Source organism: Heptranchias perlo, chromosome 3, assembly GCF_035084215.1.
Source record: "Heptranchias perlo isolate sHepPer1 chromosome 3, sHepPer1.hap1, whole genome shotgun sequence".
In the NCBI taxonomy this organism is placed as follows: Eukaryota; Metazoa; Chordata; class Chondrichthyes; order Hexanchiformes; family Hexanchidae; genus Heptranchias; species Heptranchias perlo.
In genome coordinates, this window is record NC_090327.1 from 73,907,867 (window position 1) to 73,930,681 (window position 22,815).

At 45.2% G+C, this 22,815-nt stretch overlaps 1 protein-coding gene across 2 annotated transcripts in view; it reads right to left on the minus strand.

Annotated features, from left to right (window-relative positions):
- Positions 1–22,815, minus strand: part of ppp1r42 (protein phosphatase 1, regulatory subunit 42) — a 125,296-nt gene that overhangs the window by 99,483 nt on the left and 2,998 nt on the right. Inside the window, exons 2-5 of one of the 2 annotated variants that reach the window (XM_067975874.1) lie at positions 7,477–7,692; positions 7,054–7,180; positions 2,682–2,909; positions 512–678 (exon numbers count right to left, since the gene is read on the minus strand). In XM_067975874.1, coding sequence (XP_067831975.1) covers positions 512–678; positions 2,682–2,813 — 299 coding nt within the window. In that variant the 5' untranslated portion in view covers positions 2,814–2,909; positions 7,054–7,180; positions 7,477–7,692. The remainder of the gene's footprint in view (positions 1–511; positions 679–2,681; positions 2,910–7,053; positions 7,181–7,476; positions 7,693–22,815) is intronic. The other variant, XM_067975882.1, reaches the window with a different exon arrangement.

Below are 22,815 nucleotides of genomic sequence, written 5' to 3' on the forward strand. Positions count from 1 at the left end.
TGTACAATAAATATTTAAATGAAATATTTACATATTCATTGTGCAGGTGCTAATAATCTAGGACCTGAGCATATAATCTCAGTTGACACCCCAGTGCAGCACTGAAGGAGTGTTGCACTGTCGGAGGTGCCATCTTTCGGATGAAACGTTAAACTGGGGTTCCTTCTGTCTTTTCAGATGGATATAAAAGATCCCATGGCACTATTCGAAGAAGAGGAGCGGAGTTCTTCTGGTGTCCCGGCCAACATCTATCCTTCAGTGAACACCACCATAACAGTTTAATTGGTCATTTATTTCATTGCTATTTCCCTACATTAATTACTTCTGAAGTACAGTCACTGTTGTAATTAGCTGTGAAGCACTTTGGAACATCCCATGGTCATGAAAGGCACTATGTAAATGCAAATTCTTTCTTTCTTTCTGAATTTGATTAACAATGCATATCATTATTCTCATTACATTTTTTCTTTCAACATTCATTTCAAAGAAACAAAAGTTAGGATTGTCTTACAATTTGGAGAGGTTTTGTAGCGAGGATAGATTTGCAATGTGTGTTATGTTATTGTTCTGCAGGTACAGATGGGTGAGATTAAAGGCAAATCCTAAATTATGAATTTGTGTGATGTTGTTGTCGTATAAATATAAGACAGACAGGTTCTTGCATGCAGAGAGGTCATCCTGAAACAAAGAAAAAGCAAACATGGTTTTACAAACAAACTCAACTGAACTTTCACTTTTAATCAGTAACTTTTTTTATGTACTTTCCAGTTTTAAACACCTTCCAGCTTCAAGTATCTGCAAATGTGCACACTTTTATTATATTAAAACTGCTGAAATATGCCTTCCTGTATGTTATACTTAAATTATTGAGAATAATATGAACACTATATAGTACAGGAACAAAATTAAACATTTTAGTGCTTTAAATCAACATCATAGCAGTATGGCCTTCCAACAAGTTGTGCTATGGACTGGTAAGACACAGTTGTATACACTCATGATTACCAATGCAGTAAGTTCCTGATCTACAGCATGCTCTCAGGGGGGAGATATGCTGAAGATATTTCACAATGTGGAGGACTTCACAGAGATGGGACTAAACAACTTTGTGGAAGACCAATACACAAACCTTTTTCATTTTGTGTTGGAAGGTCTATTTATGGATGTCCTGTGACTATTAATTAGGAAATCTAACAGTTGTCCATTTTCCATAACCAGATGGAACATATTTGGGTTTGGAAGTAATACGTGATCCTACCAAATGAGAGAGGAGATCCCTTCCATGGTGCGTTGAGGTCCTATTTCTACTCAAGGCTTTCAAAGCCAATATGGGGTCACTGGGATAACTTTTGCTTCTTCGGCTTGTATTTTTTGAGCTACTAATGGGATCAGGGAAAACATACAAAATGCATAAGAAAACTTTGTCCAGGACAAAGGGAAACCATTCTGCCTCAAGGCTTATGTGGTCCCTGCCAAGCAGAAATAATGGTTGTCCAGAGAAGCAAGTGGAGATTTCCAGGCACCATCAAATCCTGAAACTTTCTTGAACCACCACTTGCGAAGGTGAACTGTAAAATGACTGAGCACTTCTACTGCTATATTGTTTACCACGGTTAAGTGTTGAGGTAAGAGTGCAAGGTCTTGAATCCGACACCAGCGTGTTAGAGGGCAGCACTCCGCCAAAGGAAATGAAAGCAAGATCCTCACTGCTTATTAATGTAGTAAATTACCTTGGTGTTGCCTACCCATACACATAGCAATTCACCATGTACAATAGTCTGGGAAGTCTCCAGTTCTAACTTCATCACCTTTAGCTCCAGGAACTGTTGTCCCATGTGGAAGCTTCTATTGTACACCTGTTTTAGGCTCAATCCCATTTCAGGTGAGTACCCAATTCTATCACAGGCATATCCATTACTACCATAATCTAATCCTTACTGGTTGGAAAAGGGGAGTTCTGTGGGGAGATGACTGTCTGAGCAAGTTCAACTGCAGTCATCTCAAATGGATAGGGGTTGGGGACCATGAGAAGGGCTGCTGTCATCCGACATACTATTAAATAACTTTTTGCGAGGATCCTACCCTTGGGAAGGAATATCAGAGAGAGAGTGAGAATGAGAGCGAGAGAAAGAGAAAGAGAAAGAGAAAGAGAAAGAGAAAGAGAAAAAGAGAAAAAGAGAAAGAGAAGAGCGAGAGAGAGAGAGAGAGAGAGGACTTTTTCTCTATTTTGACTCCTAGAACCCTGCACTGATTCCTCAAAAAATGGTTGCAGTTTACTCATTTTTTTATTTTCATAATGTGCCAGCAGTACCAGGTGGTTGAATTCCCACTGCCAAAAGCACAGTATGAAAATAAAGAAGTCAATTTCTGCAACTCCAGCAGCAACCAGGACCAGACTATCATAATCCTCTGAGCAGCCATCAGAAGCAGTGCAAAATGCTGGTTCCAGCCTATTGACTCTGTAGCTCAATAAAAATCAGCAGCATATTGATGAACAAGAAAAAGCAAGCATGCTGCTAGTAAGTTGCAGGTCATTATTTAAGCACTGCTTTTCTGGCTTCAACATAAAAGCAGCTTAAAAGAACCCCCAGTTTCAGATCCCTAGGCTATATTTTAAATACATATATAAATAGCAAAGTACAGGGAATACGATTTAGTCTCAATCAATTAAGTGAACTTACGATTTCATCAATATTCTTGTTCGAAAAATTTAGATGAGTCAATTTTTTAAGGTACTGTCCCAATGGTTCATCTCTTCTGTTCTTTACATGGAGACTGCTTTTAGCAATTACATCCACTGTAAGTCGACCCATGATGTAACAGATTTTAAAGAACTTCACTCAAAGCTATTTCACTGTAGATTTGTGATTGAGCTCTTGGCTATTTCCAAAAAATGATCAAACTGGACCCTGTGGGATTTATTTAAGAGATAAAAGAAAATAATTTTACAATTATATAGTACAAATATATGGGAATACAAATACCTTTCTTGAACACAGGAAGGCCGATTTTGGTTTCCCCAGAGTAAAACCAATGAGAGGTGGGCAGGGCGAAAGGAACAGCTGTTCAATGGAGTCAATGGGGAAACCATCCTATTTCCAGGTTATCTCTCATTTACATGAGTTAGGTGAACTGTCAGTGCAAAACACACTTACCACTGGCAGCTTGTTGATTAGGGTTTGGGAAATCAGGTGCTGCCACAGATTCTAAGGACCTTGTAGCAGCTAAAAGGGAAGGTGGCTAATGCAGAAGGATCATTTTGGAGACACAGAAAGATGTCTGGGAGGCCCATACCCAGTTATAAAAAAATGATTATAGAACAGAATCATAAGAAAAATATTGGACAGATCTATCAGCAAAAACTAACATTGGCTCAGGCAATCCCAAACCATTCAACCCTCTAAAGTCCTCCTCACTAACACTTGAGGACTGGTGCTCAAATTGGAAGAGCTGTTCAAAAAACAGTCAAAAAACATCCTGGCATAGTTGCACTCACAGAATTGTATCTATCTGCCAACATCCAAGAATCCTTCATCACCATCCCTGGGTATGTTCTGTCCCATGAGCAGAATAGGATCACTCGAAGTGGGGACACAATAATGGTCAGGTGGGCATGGCTCTGATTCTAGAAATCTCATGACTTCAGGTCAAACAAGGCCAAGGAAACCTTCTGATTACCACCAATCACCCCCCCAGCCCCATCCCCATCCCCACCCCCCCAACTGAAAAATCAGTACTTCTACGTGTTGAACATGTTCTTAGACAAAGCACTGAAAGAAACAAGGGCACAGAATGTACTTAGGGTTGAGGACCACCACTGACTGAGCTGGCTGTGTACTGAAGGACATGGCTGCCAGACTGGACCTGTGTCAGGTGGTGAGGGGACTAACACAAGACGGTAATGTATCAGTCGCAGACATGCCTGTCCATAATAAAAAAGATAGGAGTGACCATTGCACAGATCTTGTCTTCACAGTGAGGACACACTATCATATAGTGTGCCACTACCAGTGTGCCAATCGTAGAATGACACAGCAAAGAAGGAGGCCATTCGGCCCATCATGCCTGTGCCGACTCTTTGGAAGAGCTATCCAATGAGTCCCACACCCCTGCTCCTTCTCCATAGCCCTGTAAATTTTTTCTCTTCAACTATTTATCCAATTCCTTTTTGAAAGTTGCTATTGAATCTGCTTCCACCACCCTTTCAGGCAGTGCATTCCAGGGCATTACAACTCGCTGCGTAAAAAAATATTTCCTCATGTCATTTCTGGCTCTTTTGCGGGTCACCTTAAATCTGTGTCCTCTGGTTACTGGCCCATCTGCCATTGAAAACAGTTTCTCCTTAGTTACTCTGTCAAAACCGTTCATGATTTTGAACACCTCTATCAAATCTCCCCTTAACCTTCTCTGTTCATTGGAGAACAACCCCAGCTTGTCCAGTCTCTCCACAAAACTGAAGTCCCTCATCCCTGGCACCATTCTAGTAAATCTCTTCTGCACCCTCTCTAAAGGTCTTGACATCCTTCCTAAAGTGTGGTGCCCAGAATTGAACACAATACTCCAGCTGAGGCCTAACCAGTGTTTTATGAAGGTTTAGCATAACTTCCTTGCTTTTGTACTCTATGCCTCTATTTATAAAGCCAAGGATCCCATATGCCTTTTTAAACAGTCTTCAAAACTTGTCCTGCCAACTTCAAAGATTTGTGTACATACACCCCCAGGTCTCTCTGTTCCTGCACCCCCTTTAAAATTGTACCATTTAGGTTTATATTGCCTCTCCTAATTCTTCCTACCAAAATTCATCACTTCACACTTCTCTGCGTTAAATTTCATCTGCCATGAGTCTGCCCATTTCAACAGTCTGTCTATGTCCTCCTCAAGTCTGTTACTATTCTCCACATTGTTTACTACATTTCTGAGTTTCGTGTCATCTGCAAACTTTGAAATTATACCCTCTATACCCAAGTCCAGGTCATTGGTATATATCAAAAAGAGCAGTGGTCCTAATACTGACCCCCGGGGAACACCACTTCCCTCCAGTCTGAAAAACAATTGTTCATCGCTGCTCTCTGCTTTCTGTCCCCTAGCCAAATTGTATCCACGTTGCTACTGTCCATGGGCTTTAATTTTGCTAACAAGTCTATTATGTGGTACTTTATCAAATTCCTTTTGAAAGTCCACATGCACAATATCAACCGCACTATCCTCATCAACCCTCTCCGTTACTTTATCAAAGAACTCTCTATTTCTGCACCCCTTCAAAATTGTACTATTTAGCTTGTAATGCCTCTCCTTATTCTTCCTGCCAAAATGATCTAAGTGGGATAAATCAAGGACAAATTTAACAGCCCAAAATTCGGCATCCATGAGGCACTGTGAGCCATCAGCAGCAGAACTGTACACCATTACAATCTGTAACCTCATGGTCCAGCATATCCCTCACTCCTCCATCACCATAAAGCAAGGAGACCAACTCTGATTCAGCAGAGTTCAGAAGCAGCACCATCCATATCTTAGAATGAGCTACTAACCTAATGAAGCTACAGCACGATAAGCTAAACACCAAAAGCAGCAGACTATGGACACAGCTGAGCAGTCCGACAATCTATGGATCAGAACAAAATGGTGAACCATATCCAGCTATGAATGGTTGTGGACAATGAACTAACGGGATGAGATGGCTTCATGTACATCCACATTCTGAACTATGGCAGAGTTCAGCACGAGTTCAAGAGACAAGGCTGAAGTCCTTGCAAAAGTCTTCAGCCAAAAATACCATGTGGATAATCCCACTCTGCCTCCTTCCGAGGTCCCCATCATCATAGATACAATTGTTCAGCAATTCAGCTCACCCCACACGAGATTAGTAAGCAGCTGAGCATACCGACACAGCAAAGGTTATGGACCCTGATAACATCTCAGCTGTAGTGCTGAAGACCTGCACACCAGAACTAGCTGCCCTCATAGCCAAGATATTCCAGTGGAGGTATAGCTTTGGCATTTACCCAACAAAGTGGAAAATTGCCCAGCTATGTCCTATCCACAAAAAGCAGAACAAATCTAACTGGGCCAATTACCACATCAGCCCAATCCTAATTGTTCAACAGTAACTTTCAAAAAGGAATTGGATTTCTACTTAAAAAGGAAAAATTTGCAGGGCTATGAGGAAAAAGCAGGGGAATGGGACTAATTGGTAGCTGTTTCAGAGAGCTGGCATGGGCCTCTTTCTGTGCTGTATGATTCTGTGATAATTGAGAGTCCAAAGCTGAGTTCCTGATCTCATGGTAGAGAGGTCCATTGGGAAAAGTGTGTACCATCTACAGGATGCACTGCAGCAATTTACTAAGGCTTCTTCGTCAGCACCTCCCAAACCCACAACCTCTACCACCTAGAAGGACAAGGGCAGCAGGTACGTGGGAACAACACCACCTGCACGTTCCCCTCCAAGTCACACACCATCCCGACCTGGAAATATATCGCCGATCCTCCATCGTCGCTGGGTCAAAATCCTGGAACTACCTACCTAACAGCACTGTGGGAGAACCTTCACCACACGGACTGCAGCGGTTCAAGAAGGTGGCTCACCACCACCTTCTCAAGGGCAATTAGGGATGGGCAATAAATGCTGGCCTTGCCAGCGACGCCCACATCCCATGAACGAATTTTAAAAAAGGAACTAGGGGAGTGATCCCTTGGTGCTCTCATGCAACTCTTAGCAACTTGGGTACTGTTGTTGCATAGAAAGAGAAAAAAAGGAGGAAAATAACTTGAAAAGGGCAGGTTATATAAGCATTTACTTTTAGAAATATTTTAAGCGTAATAGCACTCACATCTAGAGTGAACCTCGGCTCAGTGGTAACATTCCTACCTCTGAGTCAGGAGTATATGGGTTCAAACCCCCTCCAGGCAGCTCCCCAAGCACAGGTGGGAGTTCTGGTCTTGCATACTGGGTTGACATTCAGTGGGGTACATGTGTTTGATAGGAGTGGAGTGACGATTCCCCCTCCTCCACATTGCACCTGGTCAGTGCCCCAGTCAGGTTAACGATCTTACCATCTAAAAGGGGGTCTTTGCTACCGAAACAACCCAGGTCACGATCTGCTGGATGTAAAAGCAGTGGAACAAATGGGTAGCGTCAGAAGGGAAGTTCCTGGTCTCATCGTAGAGAGGTGCCAACCACCTGTCCATTGGGAAAAGGAATAGGAATTAGGTGATGCCTTGGTGCTCTCATACAACTCTTAGCAACTTGGATACAGTTGTTGCATAGAAAAGGAAAAAGCGGAGGAAGCACTCGTACCATCCGGTCAAAGCCATTTCACAGGCATCACATAAAGTCATTAATGGCCCAGAAATTGTTTATGAAATAAGTCGAATAAACTACTTGACATTTACTAGAACAAAGGATGAAATAATAATAAGTGAGGCCTTCCCTTTGCTGATAATGCGGTTACAACGCTGCTCTACGCCTTTCCTTACCACGCTCCCGGCTGCTGGTGCTGGTAAATCGGCCCCAAACCGTAAACCTGAAGCGTCCGTTTCGAATGCTGAACTGTTTGAAACCTCGCGGCCGACGCTGCTCCAGTTGCTATGGGAGATGGGTGCCATCATTATGTTGCCCGGTAAAGCGCCAGATCCCGAGAAAAGAGGACGTCGCTCCTTCCGTTCCGTCCTTTAATTTAACTGGTGTTAGAGCTGCAAACAGAAAGAGAATAAAAAGGCCAGTTGGGAGGAATTTTCAATACTACCAGGATAAGGCATCATTTTAGGAATGAGATCTATAATGATCACAAATAAATGGATTTCACCAACTTCCTTCCCATTCTGCTTACCCCCTCCACCATTGATCGAGTACTCTGTAGGTGAATCAATAACAACAATCATAATTGCTTTTTTATATCGCATCCTTAACACAGAAACACGTCCCGCGGCGAATGACAAAGGGTAATCAGACAAAAATCGATGACAAGCCAAGGAAGGAGGTATTAGGAGGGGTAACTAAAAGTTTGGTCAAAGAGATGTGTTTTAAGGAGATTCTTAAAGGAGGAGAACGAGCTGGAGAAGCAGAGGTGTTTGGGGGGTTAATTCAAAATCATATTTTCTTTTCTATGTTGTGAATATTACAATAGGTTACATTTTTAAACCGAGGAGTTAGTTTCACTCGTAAAGTTGCTCTATTTTTCACTTTGAGTCTTCACTAAAATGCCACCCCTGCCCTGTTCCAATTCTCTCTTTAGGTTTTGACTTGACAAAAGGTGGAAACCTTCATTCCAGATTAAAGATTAGTAAATCCGTAGCTAAGAGAATGAATGAAGAAAAGACCGGGTAAAGAAATGGATTACCATGAAACAAATATTTGTACTCCACAATATCACAGAGAAAGTTATGAACAAGATGCCACCTTCAGAGTTACTTCATCAATTTTGAAAAAGGCCTCTAATAATCATGATAGATTTACAATCTGGCAAATTTTACACTACTACAATTTTCCTGAGAAACAGATAAACATCAATAAGAAACAATGGGCCGGATTTTACTGTGAAAATAACGGCGAGCCTAACAGCGCTCACTGTTATTTCTGTGCAAACGGTAGAGCGAATTCCGGCGACCACAAATGCGCAGTTAAATGCGGAAATCCGGAAGTTGCTCTAACAGATGCCCTGCTCCTCCGTAAGCTTTGCGGGAACGACATCTCACCGGCTGACTCACCGTTCGAGTGAACGGAACGGCGTGAAGCTCCTGCAATGCATTGATGGATACGAACTAATCGCGCCAAAAGAAAGGTACGTCAAGTTATTTAAATCTAAGCACACTTTTAATGGTGTGGTAAGTCTTAATGACTGCCAAACAACCTCTCTGGCACTGAAAATTAACTTTTACACCTGTGGAGTCTCATTCCATAAGATTTTTCTTTTCTTTTAATTTTTTTTACATTTTCTTTCTGTCTCTTTTATCTCTGTCTCTTAATTCAATATTTCTTACCCCCTCTTTATTCCGCTTTCCGTACCTGATCTGACGTTGAATTTACTATTTGAACTTACACTTCCTGGTTCTGACACTTCGCTGCTCATCAGATGCTTAAATCTGATTGGTTAAGGGGATGCACAGTTATTTGCCCTGTTCACACAGGACCCAACTGCACTGTAGAGGGCACCATTTGGATTCAGCACCCCATGAGAGGAACTTGCCATGAAAAAAAACAAGAAAAGTTAATGGGCAAGTGCAAATCTAACGAGCAATGGGCACCGTTTGTTCACTAATCAGAGGAAAATCCGGGTCTCTGTGTGTTAAAGTGGTGGAACGAACAAGAGTGTTCAAAATAAAGACAAGTGCTGAGCATGGATATGTCTCGTGACCCTATTATTTCAAATAATAATAGACCTGATAGTGCCCATGAGCAAAGTGAAGAACAGTGAACTCATAATGGAAGAGATAGTAAACACCTGCAGAGCCAGACTTTGCAAATCATAGAATATCACAGCACAGAAATGCCAACCCTCCCAGAATGCCCGGGAGTCTCCTGGAATGGGGCATGGATCTCTTCACACTTTAAATTTTCCACCGTAGGCCCCCCTTCCCCCCCATCCCGCTCAGTGGAGTCTAGCCAAAAACAGTAGAATATAATAGACTAATGCTGGTCCGATATACCTAGGCCTCCAACATCTTTCCTCTGCAGTCCACTTCCATTGCACTGCTCTCTCCTGCTTCTGCTCATACCTATCACAATGCAGGCATTACCTCAACAGCTTCCCCTCCTCTGCCCACATGGTACCTAGGAATCCGTCCTTCATTCCCTCCTCTTCACTATGTACCACACCACATCCATCGATTAGCAAAGCTGCTTTTTTGCAGCTCCATAACATTGCCTATCTCAGCCCCACCTCATTCCTAATGCCACTGAAGCCCTAATCCATGCCTTCATCACCTCAAGGCTCGACTTCTCAACACTTCTCAGCCTTCAGCTGCCTAGGCCCTAATCTCGAGAATTCCCTCCCTAAACGTCTCCACCTTTCTACCTCTCTTCTTCTTTAAGACACTCCTTAAAACCTACCTCTTTGACCAAGCTTTTGATCACCTGTCCTAATATTTCCTTATGTGGCTTGATGTCAAATTTTGTTTGATAACGCTCCTGTGAAGTACCTTGGGATGTTTTGCTACGTTAAAGACACTATATAAATGCAAGTTGTTCTTGTTCCCATCTGCCCTCCCAGCTCAACTTCTTACAAGTTACATCTCATTCAAAATTTCTCAGCCTATACGCTCACCTACAAAAAGTCCTGCACTCCCATCACCTATGTCCTGTTCAAGTTCCAGTGGCTCCCTATGCCCCAGAGAGTGGAGTTCAACATTCTTGATGTGGAGATGCCGGTGATGGACTGGGGTGGACAAATGTACGGAGTCGTACAACACCAGGTTATAGTCCAACAGCTTTATTTGAAATCACAAGCTTTCAGAGCTTAGCTCCTTCATCAAGTGAGTGAAGAAGGGTTTCCATAAAAGCATCGCATATATAGTCAGAGAACAATGTCTGGTGATTACAGATAATCTTTCCAACTGCCCGTTATCACCCCTCGGCAGAGAGATAATTACAGCAATCAAAGGATGATGTTCAGACAGGTTTCGTCTGGGACACATTACATTCAAGAATACTGAATACACAAGGGGACATCCCCACGCCTCCACTACTCGCTTTCAAACAGCCACCTAACCTCAAACAGACCATCGTTCGTAGCAAATTACCCAGCTTTCAGGAGAACAGCATCCACGTCACCACACAACCCTGCCACGGCAACCTCTGCAAGACATGCCAGATCATCGACACAGATACCACCATCACACGAGAGGACACCACCCACCAGGTACATGGCTCATACTCCTGTGACTCGGCCAACGTTGTCTACCTCATACGTTGCAGGAAAGGATGCCCCGGAGCATGGTACATCGGCGAGACCATGCAGACACTGCGACAACGGATGAACGGACACTGCACAACAATCGCCAGACAGGAGGGTTCCCTCCCAGTCGGGGAACACTTCAGCAGTCAAGGACATTCAGCCTCCGATCTTCAGGTAAGCATTCTCCAAGGCGGCCTTCGAGACACATGACAACGCAAAATCGTCGAGCAGAAATTAATAGCCAAGTTCCGCACCCATGAGGACGGCCTCAACCGGGATCTTGGGTTCATGTCACGCTACATGTAACCCCATCAGCGAAAAAAAGTTAACTTTTTAATACAACAGGTCATTCTCTCTCTCTCTCTCTGCCTTTTGGGTGCCTCTCTCTCTCTGTCTTTGTTATCTGACCCCTTGTGTATTCAGTATTCTTGAATGTAATGTGTCCCAGACTAAACCTGTCTGAACATCATCCACTCCTTTGATTGCTGTAATTATCTCTCTGCTGAGGGGTGATAACGGGCAGTTGGAAAGATTATCTGTAATCACCAGACATTGTTCTCTGACTATATATGCGATGCTTTTATGGAAACCCTTCTTCACTCACCTGACGAAGGAGCTAAGCTCCGAAAGCTTGTGATTTCAAATAAAGCTGTTGGTCTATAACCTGGTGTTGTACGACTCAGTACATTTGTCCACCCCAGTCCATCACGTGCATCTCCACATCATGGCTGCTATCGACACCACAAACTGCCGGCTCACAGTGGAGAGGATCTCCAAGAAGATCGCGCATATCGACACAGAATTCAAGTTTCTACAGAGCTGCAAGAAAGCAGACAAGATCCCGAAAGGACTACAGATCACGAACCCACTCAAGTCGACATACAACTCAGACTACGCGGAGAGACTCTGCCGTCGTACCTCTCGCACACTCCGCAACCATCTCGTACACCAACTCTACGGCAGACGCCGCAACCTCGAAACCAAGATAGAGTCCATACTCTCAACCTGTACTCAGGACACAGCAGACCAGCTACGAGACACCGCCAAACAGACGAGGCAACGGAACTACGCTGCCTACATGAAAACCAAGAGCAGGAAGCTTGAGAAACTCGGCATCACCACCAGCATCAACCAAGCCTCCCCCGGTACCACGGTTGCAACCATAGGGAAGTCCATCGTCAATTTGTCCGACCACACCCTTCAACCAGACGAAATCGAAGTTCTCAGTCGAGGGCTCAATTTCTGCCCCACCACCAAAATGGACTCCATCAGTCTCGCGGCGGACACAGAGGAATTCATCAGGAGAATGAGGCTCCGGGAGTTCTTCCACAAATCCCAAGATTTCAGCTGCGAACCCAATGAGACAATCAACGATCCGGAACAGCAGACAGAGGGATCCGCGGTACAGCAACCGAAGAAGAAAGAATCAAATTGGACTCCTCCGGAGGGACGCTGCCCTAAGCTTGACATGTATGCTCAAGCTGTCAGGAGATGCGTCAATGCCAGATTCATCAGCCGCACTCACAAGACAATCCAGAATGTCACCCGAGCACAGCGCAACGCCATCGACACTCTCAAGACCAACCGCAACATCGTCATCAAACCAGCGGACAAAGGAGGAGTCATCGTCATACAGAACAGAACGGACTATTGCAAAGAAGCATACTGACAACTGGACAACCAGGAACACAACAGATGGTTACCCGCAGATCCAACCAAAGAACACACCCACCAGCTCAACAAACTGATCAAGACCTTCGATCCAGACCTTCAAAGCATCCTACTTGCTCTCATCCCACGTACTCCCCGCGTGGGAGACTTCTACTGCCTCCCAAAGATACACAAAGCCAACACACCCGGACGTCCTATCGTATCAGGCAACGGAACCCTGTGTGAGAACCTCTCTGGATACGTCGAGGGCATCCTGAAACCCATCATACAGGGTACCCCCAGCTTCTGTCGCGTCACTACAGACTTCCTACAAAAACTCAGTACCCACGGACCAGTTGAACCAGGAACACTTCTCACCACGATGGACGTCTCGGCACTCTACACCAGTATCCCCCACGATGATGGCATCGCTGCGACAGCCTCAATACTCAACACCAACAACAGCCAATCTCCAGACGCCATCCTACAACTCATCCGCTTCATCCTGGATCACAATGTCTTCACCTTCGACAACCAGTTCTTTACCCAAACACACGGAACAGCCATGGGGACCAAATTCACACCCCAATATGCCAACATTTTCATGCACAAGTTCGAGCAGGACTTCTTCACTGCACAAGACCTCCAATCAACACTATAAACCAGATACATCGACGACATTTTCTTCCTATGGACCCACGGCGAAGAATCGCTGAAGAGACTACACGATAACATCAACAAGTTCCACCCCACCATCAAACTCACCATGGACTACTCCTCAGAATCGGTCTCATTCTTGGACACACGAATCTCCATCAAAGACGGGCACCTCAGCACCTCACTCTACCGCAAGCCCACGGACAATCTCACAATGCTCCACTTTTCCAGCTTCCACCCTAAACACGTCAAAGAGGCCACCCCCTATGGACAGGCCCTGCGAATACACAGGATCTGCTCAGACGAGGAGGAACGTGATGGACACCTACAGACGCTGAAAGATGCCCTCGTAAGAACAGGATATGACGCTCGACTCGTCGATCGACAGTTCCGACGGGCCACAGCGAAAAATCGCAAAGACCTCCTCAGAAGACAAACACGGGCGCAACCAACAGAGTATCCTTCGTCGTCCAGTACTTCCCCGGAGCGGAGAAACTACGCCATGTTCTTCACAGCCTTCAACATGTCATCGATGACGACGAACACCTCGCTAAGACCATCCCCACGCCTCCACTACTCACTTTCAAACAGCCACCTAACCTCAAACAGACAATCATTCACAGCAAATTACCCAGCTTTCAGGAGAACAGCGTCCACGACACCACACAACCCTGCCACGGCAACCACTGCAAGACATGCCAGATCATCGACACAGATACCACCATCACACGAGAGGACACCACCCACCAGGTACATGGCTCATACTCCTGTGACTCGGCCAACGTTGTCTACCTCATACGTTGCAGGAAAGGATGCCCCGGAGCATGGTACATCGGCGAGACCATGCAGACACTGCGACAACGGATGAACGGACACCGCACAACAATCGCCAGACAGGAGGGTTCCCTCCCAGTCGGGGAACACTACAGCAGTCAAGGACATTCAGCCTCCGATCTTCAGGTAAGCATTCTCCAAGGTGGCCTTCGAGACACACAACGCAAAATCGTCGAGCAGAAATTGATAGCCAAGTTCCGCATCCATGAGGATGGCCTCAACCGGGATCTTGGGTTCATGTCACGCTACATGTAACCCCATCAGCGAAAAAAAGTTATCTGTTTTTAATACAACGGGTCATTCTCTCTCTCTCTGCCTTTCGGGTCTCTCTCTCTCTCTCTCTGTCTTTGTTATCTGACCCCTTGTGTATTCAGTATTCTTGAATGTAATGTGTCCCAGACTAAACCTGTCTGAACATCATCCACTCCTTTGATTGCTGTAATTATCTCTCTGCTGAGGGGTGATAACGGGCAGTTGGAAAGATTATCTGTAATCACCAGACATTGTTCTCTGACTATATATGCGATGCTTTTATGGAAACCCTTCTTCACTCACCTGACGAAGGAGCTAAGCTCCGAAAGCTTGTGATTTCAAATAAAGCTGTTGGACTATAACCTGGTGTTGTACGACTCTGTACATTCAACATTCTTGTCCTCACTTTCTAATCCCTTCAGTCACACTCCACCCTAATTTAGTGGTCTTTTTAACTTTACATCCACTCTCGTTCTCAAACACCCAGGCACATGGGAACAACACCACCTGCACGTTCCCCTCCAAGTCACACACCATCCCGACTTGGAAATATATCGCCGTACCTTCATTGTCGCTGGGTCAAAATCCTGGAACTCCCTTCCTAACAGCACTGTGGGAGAACCGTCACCACACGGACTGCAGCGGTTCAAGAAGGCGGCTCACCTTCTTGGGATGGGCAATAAATGCCGGCCTCGCCAGCGACGCCCACATCCCGTGAACGAATTTTTAAAAATCTCCCCTCCCCCCCTGCACCATTGCTGGTTACCTGCTCAGCCACTATGCTTTTCTTCTGTGAAATTCCCTGCCTAATTCCTTCCACCTTGACACCTCTTTCCCTGGATTCAAAAACTATGTAGAATATGTAGAAGGATGTCTCTGCGAAATTGGAAAATGCATCTCTGACAGGGAAAGAAAGAATTTAAGATGTATGGCTGTACTAGCCAAATACAGGTAGTTATAAGTATGTCACTTAGGTGTACAAGTTTCCCTGAGATCAAGGGAGGTAAAATTTAAGACAGCTAGTCCAGATGCCAGCTACTAGCGCTTAAGGTGAATTTACCTGGATTCAGGAAGAATTAATAGTGCCTCCACAGATGGAGATTCCTCACTCTGATGTCTCAGAAGGCTAATACCATCTTCCCAGAAGAAGGCAAGGCAACTAATTCATCCATGCCATGAGGATAAGGTCATATAAGTTCTGGAAACATTGCTAACTACAAGCATAACGACTTTAATCTGTTCAATAGATTGGCTATGTAATGCTGTTAACTTGTTAGTTATCGAAGGAGTCTAATCGTAAATTAATTTTATATCAATCTCAGACACTAATCTCAACTGTAAATTTATAAACAGTTAATGCTGAATTACAGTGACAAAACTGAACTGCTTTAATATTATGTACACCAACTGCTCATATGTTAAGCATATTGCTGGAAAGTACCAACAAATCTCCAAACTGTGAGAAAAAAAACATAATTACACCAAGTTGTAAAGACCTAATAGAATTGTTATCCACTATTGTGTACTTTGTCTCTTTCAAGCTACCTATGCATGTAACTAACCATGCACCAGAAATGAATGCAATGTTGCTGAATTCCCACAGTTGACATTATTTTCTGTTTAAATGCCTCATTAACTGAAGTCTGGAAATATTTCAAATTATGATTGCAATTAAAGTAAATGGAAAAAATGTTCAGATGTTTATGATTATATACAGTTGTATGACTTCAGGTGTATAAATTCATTTCTGTTCTAAAATAGTAATGCCATTCAAATTCATAGTATCATAGTATGGTACAGCACAGAAGGAAGCCCTTCAGCCTGTCATGCTGTGCCGACTCTTTGGTAGAGCTATCCAATTAGTCCCACTCCCCTGCTCTTTCCCCATAGCCCTGCAAATTTTTTCCCTTGGGTACGGTAGCATAGTGGTTATGTTACTGGGCTAGTAATCCAGAGGCCTGGACTAAAATCCAGAGTCATGAGTTCAAATCCCGCCACGGCAGCTGGTGAATTTAAATTCAATTAATTAAAAATTCAATTAATTAAATAAAAATCTGGAATTAAAATACTAGTATCAGTAATGATGGCCATGAAACTACCGGATTGTCATAAAAACCCATCTGGTTCACTAATGTCCTTTAGGGAAGGAAGCCTGCCGCCCTTACCCGGTCTGGCCTATATGTGACTCCAGACCCACAGCAATGTGGTTGATTCTTAATTGCCCTCTGAAATGGCCTAGCAAGCCACTCAGTTGTAAAACCTCGCTACGAAATGTCATAATAAGAATAAAACCGGACGGACCACCCGGCATCGCACCACTAGGCACCGGACACGACAACGGCAAAACACCAAGCCTAGTCGACCCTGCAAGGTCCTCCTTACCAACATCTGGGGACTTGTGCCAAAATTGGGAGAGCTGTCCCACAAGACTAGTCAAGCAACAGCCTGACATAGCCATACTCACAGAATCATATCTTTCAGCCAACGTCCCAGACTCTTCCATCACCATCCCACCGGCAGGACAGACCCACCAGAGGTGGCGGTACAGTGATATACAGTCAGGAGGGAGTGGCCCTGGGAGTCCTCAACATTGACTCTGGACCCCATGAAATCTCATGGCATCAGGTCAAACATGGGCAAGGAAACCTCCTGCTGATTACCACCTACCGTCCTCCCTCAGCTGATGAATCAGTCCTCCTCCACGTTGAGCACTACTTGGAGGAAGCACTGAGGGTAGCAAGGGCACAAAATGTACTCTGGGTGGGGGACTTCAATGTCCATCACCAAGAGTGGCTCGGTAGCACCACTACTGACCGAGCTGGCCGAGTCCTGAAGGACATAGCTGCTAGACTGGGTCTGCGGCAGGTGGTGAGCGAACCAACACGAGGGAAAAACTTGCTTGACCTCGTCCTCACCAATCTACCTGTCGCAAATGCATCTGTCCATGACAGTATTGGTAGGAGTGACCACCGCACAGTCCTCGTGGAGATGAAATCCCGTCTTCGCACTGAGGACACCATCCAACGTGTTGTGTGGCACTACCACCGTGCTAAATGGGATAGATTCAGAACAGATCTAGCAGCTCAAAACTGGGCATCCATGAGGCGCTGTGGGCCATCAGCAGCAGCAGAATTGTATTCCAGCACAATCTGTAACCTCATGGCCCGGCATATTCCTCACTCGACCATTACCAACAAGCCAGGGGATCAACCCTGGTTCAATGAGGAGTGTAGAAGAGCATGCCAGGAGCAGCACCAGGCGTACCTAAAATATGAGGTGCCAACCTGGTGAAGCTACAACTCAGGACTACATGCATGCTAAACAGCAGAAGCAACATGCTATAGACAGAGCTAAGCGATTCCACAACCAACGGATCAGATCAAAGCTCTGCAGTCCTGCCACATCCAGTCGTGAATGGTGGTGGACAATTAAACAACTAACGGGAGGAGGAGGCTCTGCAAACATCCCCATTCTCAATGATGGCGGAGTCCAGCACGTGAGTGCAAAAGACAAGGCTGAAGCGTTTACAACCATCTTCAGCCAGAAGTGCCGAGTGGATAATCCATCTCAGCCTCCTCCCGATATCCCCACCATCACGGAAGCCAGTCTTCGGCCAATTCGATTCACTCCACATGATATCAAGAAACGGCTGAGTGCACTGGATACAGCAAAGGCTATGGGCCCCGACAACATCCCAGCTGTAGTGCTGAAGACTTGTGCTCCAGAACTAGCTGCGCCTCTAGCCAAGCTGTTCCAGTACAGCTACAACACTGGCATCCACCCGACAATGTGGAAAATTGCCCAGGTATGTCCTGTCCACAAAAAGCAGGACAAATCCAATCCGGCCAATTACCGCCCCATCAGTCTACTCTCAATCATCAGCAAAGTGATGGAAGGTGTCGTCGACAGTGCTATCAAGCGGCACTTACTCACCAATAACCTGTTCACCGATGCTCAGTTTGGGTTCCGCCAGGACCACTCGGCTCCAGACCTCATTACAGCCTTGGTCCAAACATGGACAAAAGAGCTGAATTCCAGAGGTGAGGTGAGAGTGACTGCCCTTGACATCAAGGCAGCATTTGACCGAGTGTGGCACCAAGGAGCCCTAGTAAAATTGAAGTCAATGGGAATCAGGGGGAAAACTCTCCAGTGGCTGGAGTCATACCTAGCACAAAGGAAGATGGTAGTGGTTGTTGGAGGCCAAGCATCTCAGCCCCAGGGCATTGCTGCAGGAGTTCCTCAGGGCAGTGTCCTAGGCCCAACCATCTTCAGCTGCTTCATCAATGACCTTCCCTCCATCATAAGGTCAGAAATGGGGATGTTCGCTGATGACTGCACAGTGTTCAGTTCCATTCGCAACCCCTCAAATAATGAAACAGTCCGAGCCCGCATGCAGCAAGACCTAGACAACATCCAGGCTTGGGCTGTTAAGTGGCAAGTAACATTCACGCCAGAAAAGTGCCAGGCAATGACCATCTCCAACAAGAGAGAGTCCAACCACCTCCCCTTGACATTCAACGGCATTACCATCGCCGAATCCCCCACCATCAACATCCTGGGGGTCACCATTGACCAGAAACTTAACTGGACCAGACATATAAATACTGTGGCCACAAGAGCAGGCCAGAGACTGGGTATTCTGTGGCGAGTGACTCACCTCTTGACTCCCCAAAGCCTTTCCACCATCTACAAGGCACAAGTCAAGAGTGTGATGGAATACTCTCCACTTGTCTGGATGAGTGCAAACCAACAACACTCAAGAAGCTCGACACCATCCAGGACAAAGCAGCCCGCTTGATTGGCATCCCATCCACCACCCTAAACATTCCACAGGATGCACTGCAGCAGCTCACCAAGGCTTCTTCGACAGCACCTCCCAAACCCGGGACCTCTACCACCTGGAAGGACAAGAGCAGCAGGCACATGGGAACAACACCACCTGCACATTCCCCTCCAAGTCACACACCATCCCGACTTGGAAATATATCGCCGTTCCTTCATCGTCGCTGGGTCAAAATCCTGGAACTCCCTACCTAATAGCACTGTGGGAGAACCTTCACCACACGGACTGCAGCGGTTCAAGAAGGCGGCTTACCACCACCTTCTCAAGGGCAATTAGGGATGGGCAATAAATGCCGGCCTCGCCAGCGACGCCCACATCCCATGAACGAATAAAAAAAAAGTCCAAATCATTAATATATACGACAAAAAGCAAGGGATCTGGTACTGAGCCCTGCGGAACCCCACTGGAAACAGCCTTCCAGTCACAAAAACACCCTTCGACCATTACCCTTTGCTTCCTGCCACTGAGCCAATTTTGGATCCAGCTTGCCACTGTCCCTTGGTTCCCATGGGCTTGTACTTTTTTGACCAGTCTGCCGTGTGGGACCTTGTCAAAAGCCTTGCTAAAATTCATGTAGACTACATCAAATGCACTACCCTCAATGACCCTCCTTGTTACCTCCTCAAAAAATTCAATCAAGTTAGTCAGACACAACCTTCCCTTAACAGTTTCTCTCTATCTATTCTGTCTAGTAACTTCATGATATCAAATCTCCTCGCAACCTTCTCTGTATACAGGAGAACAACCCCAGCTTCTCCAGTCTATCCACGTAACTAAAACCTCTCATCCCTGGAATGATTCTTGTAAATCTTTTCTGCACCCTCTCTAACACCTTCATATTTTTACTAAAGAGTGGTGTCCAGAACTGGACACAATACTCCAGTTGTGGTCGAACCAGTGTTTTATAAAGGTTCATCATGACTTCCTTGCTTAGTACTATGTGCCTCTATTTATAAAGCCCAGGATCCTGTATGCTTTTTTAAACGCTTTCTCAACCTGCCCTGCCACTTTCAACGATTTGTGCACATATACCCCAGATCTCTCCGTTTCTGTACCCCTTTTAGAATTGTGCCCTCTAGTTTATATTGCCTCTCCTCGTTCTTCCTACCAAAATGTATCACTTCGCATTTTTCTGCGTTAAATTTCATCTACCACATGTCTGCCCATTCCACCAGCCTGTCTATGTCCTCTTGAAGTCTATCACTATCCACTTCACTGTTCACTACACTTCCAAGTTTTGTGTCATCTGCAAATTTGGAAATTGTGCCCTGTACCCCCAAATCCAAGTCATTAATATATATCAAGAAAAGCAGTGGTCCTAGTACCGACCCCTGGGGAACACCACTGTACACCTCCCTCCAATCCGAAAAACAATCGTTCACAACTACTCTCTGCTTCCCGTTACTTCGCCAACTTTGTATCCATGTTGCTACTGCCCCCTTTATTACATGGGCTTCAATCTTGATGACAAGCCTATTATGCGGCACTTTGCAAATTCCTTTTGAACATCCATTACCTCTGTAATTTCCCTGCAATTTGCTCCTCTATCTCCCTCCCACTAGATGGTGGCCTATAGAATGCACCCAGTAGTGTAATGGCACCTCTATTGTTTCTTAACTCTAACCAAATAGATTCTGTCCTTGACCCCTCCAGAACATCCTCTCTCTCCAGCATTGCAATATTCTCCTTAATTAATACTGCCAACCCCCCTCCTTTCTTCCTTTCCCTATCTTTCTTGAACACCTTGTATCCAGGAATATTTCATACCCAATCCTGTCCTTTTTTGAGCCAGGTCTCCATTATCGCCACAACATCATATTCCCAAGTTGCGCCTGCAGCTCTCCAACCTTGTTTAACATGCTTCGTGCGTTTACACACATGCACTATAAACCTATCTTAGACTTTCTTGTACTCTCTCTTAGTCTGGTCCCATCTACTACCGTACTATTTCTTGCTCTAGTGCTATCTTTCTCTCCCAATTCTTTGAGCATCTTGTTTCTCCTTTCCATTGCTACATGCTGGTGCCCACCCCCCTGCCAAATTAGTTTAAACCCCCTCCCTCCCACCACAGCACTAGTGAACCTCCCTGCGAGGACATTGGTCCCAGCTCAGTTAAGGTGCAACCCATCCAGCCTGTACAGGTCCCAACTCCCCCAGAACTTGTCCCAATGCCCCAAGAATCTAAAGCCCTCCCTCCAGCCATACATTCATCTTCTCTATCCTCCTATTTCTATATTCGCTAGCGCATGGCACCGGGAGATCACTACCTTTGAGGTGCGGCTTCTTAATCTTTTTTCTAACTCCTTAAAATCTGCCTGCAGGACCTCATTCCCGTTTCTACCTATGTCATTGGTACCGACATGGACCACGTCCTCTGGCTGTTCACCCTCCCCCTCCAGAATGTTCTGCAGCTGCTCAGTGACATCCTTGACCCGGGCACCAGGGAGGCAACATACCACCTGGAATCACGTCTGTGGCCGCAGAAACACCTGTCTGCACCCCTAGGTGCATGGGTAAAATCCCCTATCACTATCGCTCTCTTGACCTTGTCCACCTCCCCTGTACAGCTGAGCCACCCAATGGTGCTATGATCTTGGCTTTGGCTGCAGTCCCCAGGGGAACCCTCTCCCTCACTAGTACAGTTAGAGAGCAAGATGCCCTCAGGGGACTCCTGCACAACCTGCCTGGTCCTCCTTGTCTGTCTGGCGGTCACCCAGTCCTTCTTTGCCTGCACTTTCTTAAACTACATTCTTCATCCCTTCTCTCCCCCTTCTCCACTTCTCAGACCCTCTTCCCTCTTCCCTCCTCCCCTGTTAAAGGACATTATGCTGAACCTTTATCAATCACTGATTAGGCCTCAGGTGGAGTTTTGTTCTGGGCACCATTCTTTGGGAAAGATATCAAGGCCTTGGAGACGGTACAGAGGAGATTTATTAGAATGATACCAGGGATGAGGGACTTCAGTTATGTGGAAGATCTAGGGAATCTGGGATTGTTTTCCTTAGAGCAGAGAAGGTCAATGGGGTAATTTAATAGAGGTGTTCAAAATTATGAAGGGTTTTGATAGAGTAGATAGGGATAAACTGCTTCCACTGGCAGGAAGGTCATTTATCAGAGGACACAGATTTAAGATAATCAAAAGAACCAGAGTGGAGATGAAGTGAATTTTTTTTACGCAGCGAGTTGATCTGGAACACGCTGCCTGGAAGGGTTGTATAACTTACTAACTTGTTATCAAACCCCCTCCTCCTGATATTCAATTTATCCATTAATTTTCATCACAATAGTCTGAGCCAGAAAATAATAGGTATATGTGACATTAGGCTACATTGGATAGGAGGTATCCCAAATATCTGCTAGACGATAGTATGCAGTTTGCAGTTACCAAGTTTGTTGAGCCAGTTAGCACAAAGATCACTGAACCATTCACACAACTGCAACACAGAATGTGAATACTCTTACTCAAAGTAAGAGTATTAAGTAAGAGTATGTAAAGTTTAAAAATCTGGTAAGAAACCAATGACCTGCGAAATGAACATTTAAGAAATTACTTTCCTGTAAAGGATATTCTTCATGCATAGTGCGTGCAATTTTTTTGAGCAAAAAGGAAACTTCGGAGTGTAATTAATCAAACATTACCTTTTCAACACAGAGGAGTTCTGCCAATCATTTAACATGCTTGTTAAA